At 29.1% G+C, this 12179-nt stretch overlaps 1 protein-coding gene and 1 non-coding gene across 2 annotated transcripts; one reads left to right on the plus strand and one right to left on the minus strand.

Annotated features, from left to right (window-relative positions):
- Positions 1 to 2339: 2339 nt before the first annotated feature.
- TRNAI-AAU (transfer RNA isoleucine (anticodon AAU)) lies at positions 2340 to 2413 on the minus strand. Its single transcript has one exon. It is a non-coding gene; the product is annotated as a tRNA-Ile (tRNA).
- A 4429-nt stretch (positions 2414 to 6842) lies between these two features.
- Positions 6843 to 8608, plus strand: LOC105168782 (thioredoxin-like 1-1, chloroplastic). Its single transcript, XM_011088930.3, has 4 exons — positions 6843 to 7342; positions 7468 to 7650; positions 7804 to 7968; positions 8061 to 8608. Exons 1-4 carry the CDS (start codon positions 7124 to 7126, stop codon positions 8316 to 8318), a joined length of 825 nt encoding a protein of 274 aa, XP_011087232.1. The 5' UTR covers positions 6843 to 7123; the 3' UTR covers positions 8319 to 8608.
- The last annotated feature ends 3571 nt before the right edge of the window (positions 8609 to 12179 follow it).

Consider the following 12179-nt stretch of genomic DNA (forward strand, 5'->3'; position numbering starts at 1 on the left):
ACAATTTTTTAAGATTTAATTGTTCATTTATTCATTTTTTGTTGATAATTTGATGTTGAAAGAGGGGTTGGAAGATGTGAAAATTTGCCAGTGAGAATTTAAAGGTAGTGATGTTCGGCTACAATATATTTAGAGTCCATTTTTTATCAAGGAAAAGCCCATAGAGGCCCAGCTCATAAAAATAAACAACACAGGGTGTGTAGAGAGCGAGAAAAAAATAATATAGATGCAGGTCGCACTGTTAGCACGATGATCTGACCAACTGAGCTAATAGGCCGCTTGCTCCTCTTTCCATGCTAGTTTTACTTCTACAGAAAACAAACAAATAATTTGAGCTTCAGAATTCAGATATTGCTAGTTACATATAAAGTTCTATGTTTAAACATTATGGATGGTATTGGCAAATTGATCAATCTAACCCAAAGCTAGTTGCATAGGATATGATTCAAGATGTGTTGTGAATCGAATTAGGTTAGCTCAATCCAAAATCGAATTATTTCAATAAAAAAGTAAATTGGTTCAATTTAAGTTCGTTTAGAATAAGACTGATCTTAGGTCGGTTCCGAATATTGATATCCTGAATCGGGCCCAGACCATTTTGTCCTACGCTAGGTTTGTTGGGCCTTTTTTTTTTTTTTCATTTAATGCATATTATATATTTTTTATTCTATTCTTTTAAGTTGACTAATTAATAAGTCTTTTTTATACTTGTGGAACTCTTGATTTTTTTTTTTTATCTTTATTGCTCTATTTCTAAATTTTTAGTATATTAATTCATCAATCCTCTTTGTTTATTCTTTTCAAAGTTTATTTTAAATTCTTTTTGAATTTATTATTATCTAATTATAAACTTGTTAGTCAAATTATTATTTTTAAGTTCATTCTATAGTCTAAACTATTATTTTTTTTCTAATTATAGATTTTTATGTGATTTAATTTATTATTTGTTTTATAAGACCAACAAAAATTTAAGTAATTGTTTAAAATAATACCTTAATTTCACAAAAAAGAAATAAAACAGGCACATTCAAACTTGATTTGGGTTTCAACCAAACCGGTCTATTTATCACCCCATAAGCTATCATGAACAGTCTTGTATTGGGTTTTTCGAGTTGCTTTATGTCAGTTTTGGAATGGTCCGACCCATTGTGCACCTTGAAATAGGACTGGAGGAGTCCCATAGAGGACATTTGTCTAAATTTATTTAAAATATTTTATAAGGTTATATATTTATAAGATTTTAAAATTTTGAAAATATTAAATTTATTTTGAAAACAAGCTTTTAAAGTGATAAAATAAATAAGATGTCAGAGTCAAATTTTATAAGACGTTAGAACTTTTAACATATTTTGTATTAATAACCAAAAAGACCATCAAACTATTTAAATTTTTAAAATTATGTAATATATACTTTTGCTTTGAGGAAAACAAGTCAAAATGCTCAAGATAAAAGTAAATACTAACAAAAGACAGTAGTTAATAACTTCATTTATTCTATATCAGTATTATTAGTTATGATGTAGTTCGATCTTCACAGGTCGTAGGTCGTGAGACTCTTGGACTCAAATGAAAGGGAACAAGCTCAGAATCTATACGAGAAGGAGGTGTCAAACTTAATTCAGTATGATCACTCTAACACTCAAGTTAGCTTTGAATAATTATCTTAACTTTTATAAATATTTCAGATATATACCGAAAACCACTTGTAAGGACGACATCTGTCCTCTCAGGCGATGTGGATGTGTGTCCCACATCTAGCATCTGTTGTTGACTTATGTACTTAGTGAGCTTTGATGGGCCTTGTTCGTTCTTGGGCCCATATTATCATTGGGATATTTTGGATCTTCGTTTAATATCTTGGACCTTACCTATTTTAACCATATCAGGTCATTTTATTTCAATTTGCATTATAATATCGATTTTGATCAATTACTCATTTTATCTTCCTTCCCTTTAATTTAATTAACAAAATAATAAAAATTTAAAATATGCATTTGTATCGAGTGAGCTCTACAATTAATATTTGTGAAATTACAAAACAAATTAAAGATGCCAATATTACGAGATTTTGAAAAACATTTGATTTTCTCCTAAAGTACAGGAGGAACTAATAAATGGCATTTTTTTAATCAATTTAATTATTAATTCATTCATTTTTGTTGATAATTTGATGTTGAAAGCTAAGTGGAAGATATGGAAAATTTTCAGTAAGATGTTGGGCTTTTCTGTAGTATCCATAATTTAAATATAGCCTATTTACTAGCAATGCAAAGCCCAATCAAACCCAGCTCAGTCCAAAATGAACCACAGCAGGGTGAATAAGTGAAAAATGTAAATTTTGGCCCATGCAGGTCTCGAACCTGCGACCTTCGCGTTATTAGCACGACGCTCTAACCAACTGAGCTAATAGGCCATTTGATAAGGATGATTCTGACTGATCTAATATATAAACCACATTTGATAGGGTGAATAAGGGAAAAATGCCTCTATTTTTAATCTGACTGATCTAATATGTAAAACCACATTAATATTTCTATTTTTTTTTCAATTAATCAATATAAGTTTCTAAAAGAATTAGAATTATTGTTTATAAGTACATATAAAAAGATGTTATTATGTTAAGAATATAAATAATTTGCAACTATTTATTGAATAAAGTTAAACATTTTGATTAAGTTAAATATGTTTATAAATATTATTCCAGGGGAGTCCAAAAGTGGATTTTGGACAAGATACAAGTTCTACCTCCACATTCAATGAAGTCCATAAAATAAAAACTCATGTCTGAATTTGAGCCCAAGAATTTGGACTCCAATCTGTCTCATTTACCATCCAAATTTAGAAATGGAATTTTGTTTTATTGCTCCTCAAAAATAAATCTTGTCACTATCAAAGGGTGAATAATTACTAACTAGCTATCAGAGCACATTCGATATATATGTGTAATTTAAATTTTGTCATATTTATAGAGGATTTTGCTACTAAAAAAGCGATATTAATAACAAGATTTCAAGTCTCAAAATATAAAAATTGTTTGCTAATTATGTCTTTAATGGCCAAATTCTTGTATTGTTACAATAATTACAACTTGCAACATTACAAGAATTAAGATTTTTTAATTATTATAGTTAAAAGTAAAAAAAATATGATGACTACTAATTAATTATAGTTGTGCAATGTTTATTTACTGTTGTTTCTATAACCAAAGTCAAAATATTAGTTGCGGCTAAAACCATGACAAACTTTTTGGCTATAGAGATGGCCAATATATATTAATTGTGGCCAAAACATTCCTTCTGTTTTAAAACCTCACAAACCCCTCCCATAAAATTTGATAAAATAGTATGAAAACAGCTTATAAGTTATTAAATTTATTTTTTTCAATAACTTATACCCAAATAAAACTCGCCCAGCTGCACCCTATCGTGATGTGAACATTTTCATCCAAATATCCAATATAATATTTTGAAAAAATTCCAAATTATAAAATACAGAATCAAACACGACGTAAGATTTTTAACCACAAAAATAGATTTTCCAGGGCCCCACAAATAAATAGATGTAGCATCTAGAAGCTACCATTTTCCTCAAAAAATTCAAACCATTGGGTCTTTGATTGAAGACAAGAGTGTTCCAAAACTAAAGTGCATAGCTACAAAAAAAATTTTGGTCCCCTGTCAATTAATCCACAATTTAATTCCAAATTCACATGTTTGTACTGATAAAATGGGCCAACTTTTATGCTTTATCCACACAGGTGTGCTTTATGCTGCCCTGCCTCTTCATCCACTCTTCTCTAATGTTTTTCACAAAATATTTAGTTATAATTATATTTTTTTGTTATTTAAATATTATAAATATTCTTGATATTAACGATTAGTGAATAAATATTTTTTTTTTGACAACCCATTATAGAGAGTATTTTGTTAGACGATTATTAATTTTAGAAGACGAAAAAGTATTTGTAATATTAAACTCGTCTTCAAGGCACTGATATTCAAATCCACCCCAATCGAGGCGATTCCTAATCCATTGTCATTTCTAAATAATTTCAAGAAATTCCAATGTAATCTATAGATGTTAAAAATTTCAAAAAAAAAAAAATGGAGACAAAATAAACAATGATTTGAATGAGACAGTGAAATTGAAAATTTCGAGGTGGAAAAAATAAAAAGTGTAGAACGGAATTCTAAGAGCATTTGTAGGACATATACTACCAAAGAATTGTTGCAGTACATTTGACGGAAAGGAGCGACGACTACTGGACTTACTATCATATTATATTTCAGAATTGTTATATTCTTTGCTCTACTTTCAATAATTCAAAATTTATAAGTCTATATAATAAACAAAAAAAAATGGTAAAATTCGTTTTATTAATAAATGATGTCATAATAATGGAAGAAATAAAACTAATTGTATTGACGCAAATAAAAAGATTGGTTAATTTCTTATTTAGGTTATATCTATTTTACCCCCAATTACTAATACGAAAATATAAATATCATATTATTTTTATTATTTTCTGTCAATACAGAATTATTTTATTATTTGCTCTACTTTCAATAAGTTTGTCTTAATAAAAAACATATCAGACTAAACATGAATAGAAAAGCAGTGAGCTGTTTATATATATATTTCCTTGTAAGATATTCAAATTTCAAATATATAAATCATCAATAATTTATAATTGAACTGTAACATAATTTTAATTATAAATGAAAGAGAATATACACCAATTTAAAAAATCTAGATGTGGTTATTTCATGAAATATGACTCACTTATTTTAATAGTTGATATGAAGGTAATCTCTTGAAGGTCGCATATAGACTTAATGTTCCCAACTCTAATTTAAATTGCGGACATGACAAGATCATAATCTTTTTTTTTGGATCATTTCGACCCGATCCATGTCCGATTCAAATCTGAGTATGAATAGACTCATAACCATCCAACGTACGTATCATTCACAAATTTGTGGTTCACATTAAATCGTATAAATAGACTAATTTATAATTCAACGTTTATGATCCAAGTACAAGGTTTATTATCATAATATTTCTCAGGACCTTAAGCGTTTCTTCTATACGACATCTCTAACTTACACATCAGAATGATATAATATGGGTCTTTTAGTGTGGTTCTTATTATTTTCTGACTTATAAGTCTTCTACTAGGATGAATTTAGGGCATATTCATACCTTTTATGAGCCATACTCCACTGAGCGACACAAATAAAATCTACTACTAAATTACGTATATTAGTCATATTTGTAAATTTATACAAAATTCTTTATCTTTCAGCTTTTATTTATAATTTCATATACGAATCAAATTAAATATATATATAAATAGGACATGCTATGTTGAAGCCGACATTTAATTTCACAAGACTTACTGCATCTTTGTAAACCAATTTAAGGAAACATAAAATTACTAGCTAAGATGTGTGAAGGTGCCTTATTTGTTTCAATCTATTCACTACATTAAAGAAATATATTGAGTGATGATATTAAAATTATCGCTAATTATATGTTTTAAGTGTAAGAATTTTTTTATTTTCTCCATGTAATAATTTTCATAAAAGAAACGATATTTAAGTAAATATTATCACTAATATTATTTTTTATTGTAATTATTTGAATACGTATAACTATAAATGATTTTGTTATTATGATATGTAAAGAATTTACGCGGACAATAGATCTTCCCATGTTTGGTTGTATTTTTATTTAAATGGGAAATATTCATTTTTAATTTTGTATAAATTTTCATGTAAAAATAAAAATATATTTGGATGGAGATGAGATTGTGATGTATGTTATTAGTAGGATTAAGTCAAGAAATTTTCTATTTGGTACTTTTTATTTTCAATCGCTAGTGATATCAAATAAAGCACATTTTTTGTTTAAATGAAATTTATAGTTAATTATATTTTTTAATTAATTAGAATTGTTAATGATTTCATTTTAAAGCTTATGAAAAAAATATTATTAGCGTTTAATTAAAATTAACAATTGAAAAGGTTAAATGCATGCATATACAAAAAGTAATTATTAAGATGGGAATGATGCTAAAATATTTTGAATGAAAATACACATAAATAAATATATTTTTATTTTCCTACCATTATTTCAAAAAATTGAAAACTTAAATGAAAATAAAACCAAACAAAGAAAAATGAATAAATAATTGTTTAATCTCATTGTTACATGTTATCTATGTACAATAAAAGAAAGAAAATTAAGAAGATGATGTGTGTTCATATTTGGATATGAACTCATTTATTTAATTAAATTTAGATAAATATATAATTCATCATTATCCGAAAGAATCACATATTAATTGAGAACTTACTGAATTCATTTGACTTATTAAATTAATCATCAATTCCTCTGTATATCCATGAAATAACTTTCCTTTCCCAATAATAATTCCTAATAATAATAGTCATTCGCTGATCCCATTTCTTTCTATATATACGCGGTGAAAAGAAACCCCGATTTATATGGAAAACTATATCTACCAAAATATTGGTAACTAACATACCGACAATTTAGGATTCCTTATCCACAAACCAAAACCCAAACCTCTGTAAAATCATTACCAAATAAAATTTACAACAAATCCCAGAAATTATTTCCTCTGAAAATTAATCGTGTATCAAACAATCAGAACAATATTTTGATGGTTACTGAATTTGTCTGGACAAAACCTGAAATTGGAGTAATTTTTTCCACGGAAATTTAATGAAGAAAAACATTTGGATAAGGGTAAAATCTTTTGACCCCACCTCCTCCTCCTTTCCCTTTTCCTTTTTGGATATATTGCCTCACATTTCCTTTGAACTCTCTTTACGTTTTCGCTTCCTCCCATTTCAAAGCTTCAAGAACACAAAATCTGCAAGCCCTTTCTCTTCCAGCTCTTTCACAACAACCAAACTCAACGGAAAAGCGTGATTTTCATTGGATGGTCTTCGTTGAATTCAAGTTCCTAGCTCTAGTTTCGCCTTGTTTTCTTGAATAAGGATTCAAAAACGGGTTCTTGATCCTCCAAGAGAGGATATATTCTCTGGGTTTTGATGCTATTAGGTAGAAAGAGTTTTTCATAGATTTTGAAGAGATGTCTTATTGTTTGAAGGCTGGTTTTTCCGTTTCTGGGTCGAGTGAGATTCTTGTCAAGAACAGAGGGAAAGGGTCTTTTAGGGTTGGTTCTACAATAGGGACTCTCCAATTTAAGGAATCGAATCCAAAAGAGTTTTGGGGCAAAGCCCTTGAATTCTCAGATCAGAAAGCTGTTTGCAATTTGAGTATCAAAGCCCCAAAATTGGACCCTGTCTATGTGAGTATTTTGTTTTCTTTTAACTATTCTTGCCCCTTCAGATGTAAACTTTTTTCTTTTAGTTTTGCTGCTGAATTTAAATATAATTCCTTTATTTAAAAAGAATTTTTGTGGGCTATTTTTAGGCACAAGCATCTGTTTCTTTTGGGAAAGCTCTGAGATGGTGGGAAAAATCCCTTCAGCCAAACATGATAGAGATCAATTCAGCTCAAGAGTTGGTGGATTCTTTGTTAAATGCTGGTGATAGATTGGTTATAGTAGACTTTTATTCCCCTGGTTGTGGTGGTTGCAAAGCTTTGCATCCTAAGGTATATACATACTTTGACCTGTTTATGTTCTTGTTTATTCTTGGCCTGTTTTCTATTCTAGCCCTTAACATTGTGCTTTTCATCTTGATTAAGGACTCTTATGATTAAGAAACATTTCACTTATATCGTTTTACAATAATCCCATGTTAACAGATCTGCCAACTTGCTGAATTGAATCCGGACGCCGTGTTTCTCAAGGTCGATTATGAACAACACAAGGCAATGTGCTATGCGCTTCATGTCCATGTCTTGCCCTTCTTCAGATTCTACAGAGGTGCAGACGGCAGAGTGTGTAGCTTCAGCTGCACCAATGCAACAGTAAGCATTCAGACTCCAAGGAAACAAATCAAGAGTTCATCATTTTCCAGTATCCAAATATCTGAGTTTTCACAATCAAATGTTGTGTGCAGATCAAGAAATTTAAAGATGCATTGGCCAAACACGGGACGGAGCGATGCAGTCTTGGCCCAGCAAAGGGTCTGGATGAATCAGAGCTGCTGGCCTTAGCCTCAATTGGTCAGATATCAAGAAGCACAGCACCGAAACCGACGGAGGAAGAGAAGGTGGAGGACTTGGTTCTGCAAGAAACTGCCAAGTCTTCCACCGCATTCATCAAAGATGACAGCAAGATTGCAGTGGAAGAAGGGAATGCCATGGCGATGGCATAGAGTTAGAGACTCAACATTGAAGAAGGGTCAATGTTTTGTTCTCTTCTTTCTGCCTTTGTTGGAGATGTGTATATATGTAATATGTATGTGTATTTTTGTATAAGCCAGGGCTCTTGGTTTTTAGATGGTAAGCCCTGTCTGTATGGAGAACCTGTCGTTTCTGGGGTTCGATGTCGAAATTTCACTGAAGAGACGACTGTAGACTTGTGTCTCTTTGGTGGTATTGTATACTTTGATTTGTATTTTTGAAGATGCAAGAGATTAATGTAATGTTTGTCTCATATTGTACAGTTCTAGTGTGTATTCTTTTGTTCTTTCTTTATCCACCGGAAGTTGCAGTGTTCAATTCTTTGGAGGAGTGTTGTTTAGGTTTACTTCAACTTTGTTTAAAGGGTATTCGGTTAAATTTATTTATAAGATCTCGTAATCATACATCTTGTAAATGAGATGATTTTTGAGGTTATAAAATGGTAGATTTTAAGGTAAATTACGTTGACACTCTTTGAGGTTAAATTAAAATATACAAAAACTTTTCATCTTTTGCAAAATTAAAGTGACACCTCTAAAATTATAGTTGTAATTATAATTATAATTCTTATTGAAATACATTATACTAACACGCCTTAAGGAGTGTAACAAAAGACAAGGGTGTTTGTTTAGTTTTGCCTTGAATACATCTTATAAAATGAGATGATTTTTGAGTTTATAAGATGGTAAATTTTAGAATATACTATATTGACACTCTCTAATATTAGATAAAAAATACGTAAATAACTTCTACTTTTGTAAAATTAAAAGCGACACTCCCTGAGAATAGATCAAAATACATAAATACCTTCTATTTTTTGTAAAACTAAAGCGACACTCATTGAAATTATAATTACATTTCCTACTAAAATACATTATCCACCCCCTTCCCTGCATAAAAAAACATAATCATAAAATCTCCTACATCGATTATCAGATTGTAAAAAGTACATATTTCTTTTATTGCAGTTGCGCTGGCAACCATATGGCATTAGAGGATTGCCAAGAATATAATCTACAATTATGGACTTCAAAATGTTATTTAATTTTTTTATGCAATGGTGGAAACACACCATTCAAAATGCGTTCTTCACCAATTTAATCTCTATCAGTTAGAACATATCAGGGTCATATAGAGTTACGTTCTGCAATCTCATCAAATCGAGTTGCATATTTATGCTAAAAAACATATATTGGACAAATAAAATCAGCAAAAGAGGAAAGAAGAAAACATCAAACGCAAACGACGCACTTGTGGGGATTGAGGGGCATTATTAGTTTGTTTGTGTTCATGATCTCATAAACGGGATCAATCTTACCACTTGAACGAACCAGATTCTACTACCAAAATTTCACTGGATATTATATCCGTCATCATATTCTTGGACGACAAACGTAAAATCTTTCACTTCAGACATATGATTCGGTCCCAAACTTTATGGTTAGAAATGAAGCAGGTGGTTGAACAATGTCTCATTTTTTCTGCTATCACTGTCATTTTCAACTTTTTTTCCCACTATAATATAAATTACTTTTTGAAAAAAGTGAAAAATCAAGAGATCAATGGAGTGAGACGTGGCAGTGTATTTGATGAGAAGGCGTTGGATAAGACACTGCACCGAAACACAGAAGAAAAGTAAAGAGACAAAATACATATGATGGCCTTTCCAGCAAGTCTTTTCATGTACAAGGAATTTGGCTTGCAAAAGGCCACAGCCAGACATCTATCTTCAAATAATATACCATTTTCTCTTCCCTGGATGTTAGGTCATAAAAGTCTACAAAATTCACAGTAATTATAAAGTAATAGGCCATGATTTTATTATTTCAATATATTATAATGACATTCCTATGTTGGGTCAATATAACAAATATTTTTGCCCTTTGTATAATTAATTATGAGTATATTATTCGAAGTTTTAATTATAATTTATATAAAATACTTTCTTCTAGAAAAAAAAATCTTGCAGAAAAATACCCTAAAATACATTGCATCAGCACAGCCTCAGGGAGTTTATTTATCATTTTGTAAATCATAAGAAATATTTGTACAATCAAACCTGAATTCAAGGGTTTGACTTTTAATTTTGCAAAATATATGAAATATTTGTGTAATTAATTATAACTTAAGGGGTGTCGATGTATTTTTCCTTATTATTTATTTAGATGGTACAAACGATTTTTCTTCCTTCCAAAGCATTTTCTTGCAAATGCAAAAGTTAAAAAAGAAAATCAATTTTTGCCCCAAATAATTTTTTTTAAAAGTAAAAGCAAAACTATGTATTTGAAATAAATTGATTATAATCATAGAAGTCGAATATTTATATATAATAAAGACAATTTTATAACAATCATACCCTGCAGATAAACAATATTAGATAAATTATATCTAAACACCACATATAATTACAGTAGAAAGACAATATCTACTATGGAATAAAACAACATTTCACACATTGGTAAAATTTGAATCCATAACGTCTAAAGTTTCAAAATCTCAATTTCACCAACTAAATTTGGATTTACTAAACCCCAAAAAATTAAAGACAAAAAATAACTTGTCCAAGAACATGGAACCTTAATTAATTATCTTCACTTAAATTATTGTTCAAAGAAAAGCCAAAAATTCGTTGGTCATGTAGTGAACCTGCTATGCTGAATCATTGTACAATTTTGTCCTAATTGACAAAGTATTAATATTATGTGGATCCCATAACACTTGAAAAATCAAAGTGCAACAAAATGATTAACAGTAGAAGTAGATCACTAATCACACAAAATTAAGACATCATTAACGTTAGGACAAATGAGGTGCCTAATCAAATAGAGAACAGCTGTCTGTTATGAAAGGATAGAGACAAGATTGCTTTGATTGAATACCATATATTTTCCCAAGGCCTACATTATTAGCCTTTATCGAAAAGCATGTCACGTGTATTTTTTACACTTGTGGACTATATTCAATTATTTAATTTAGATATTAGATTAATTAATGTGAAGAAATTATCAAGATTTCATGTATATTTAAATGATAATACTTATTTATGTGGGGTCTTGAAAATTATGAATTCGGAGTCTTGGTGAAGGACGTTTTAGTGTACATATTAAAGTGTAATAGAGAATTGAAGTGGATTCATTGATCTTAAGGTTGAGATTTTAGAATTAAAAAATGTGGGGATTCAAGATCATGAATATATGTGTTTATATATTTATTTTTATGATAGTTTCTATTCTTTTTAAATTTATTTGAATATATATATGTATCGTTTTGATTTGAAATTACTAAAATATGAAAATTGAGTAAAAATTTAAGAAAATAATTTCAAATAACTCTATATTAAGAAATTAAAATTTAAAAAAAAAAGTATAATAATGTTAACCTTATTCAATCTATCTATCTATTTATATATATATATATATATATATATATATCCCTTTATAAGTATAAAAATATACATGGGGATTGTTTAATGAGGGGAAAGATTAAAAGTTTATGTGAGTTTTATTAGCTTATGTTAGCATTTTCTGTTCAAACCCTAACGAAAAAGGGTCAAGTGTAAATAAAAAATTTCAGAGGAGGTATAAATGCAATTTCAAAACATCTTTAGAGAAAAATGTAATTTAGCATTTTTACAGAAAGCGTAAGTGTAATTGACCTTTTTTTTTAATATTACATATTATAACTTTATTGATACAGTTATTAACAAGATTGCAATAGACATTGTAAATATAATTATTAAGTAGGTCCTCCGGTAAGTTATTCACAAATATATAAAAATTACCAACTTGACACATATTAAAAATTAAATGAACCGCAATTGATTAATCATACTT

Source organism: Sesamum indicum, linkage group LG8 (genome assembly GCF_026168435.1).
Source record: "Sesamum indicum cultivar Baizhima isolate 11 linkage group LG8, ASM2616843v1, whole genome shotgun sequence".
In the NCBI taxonomy this organism is placed as follows: domain Eukaryota; kingdom Viridiplantae; phylum Streptophyta; class Magnoliopsida; order Lamiales; family Pedaliaceae; genus Sesamum; species Sesamum indicum.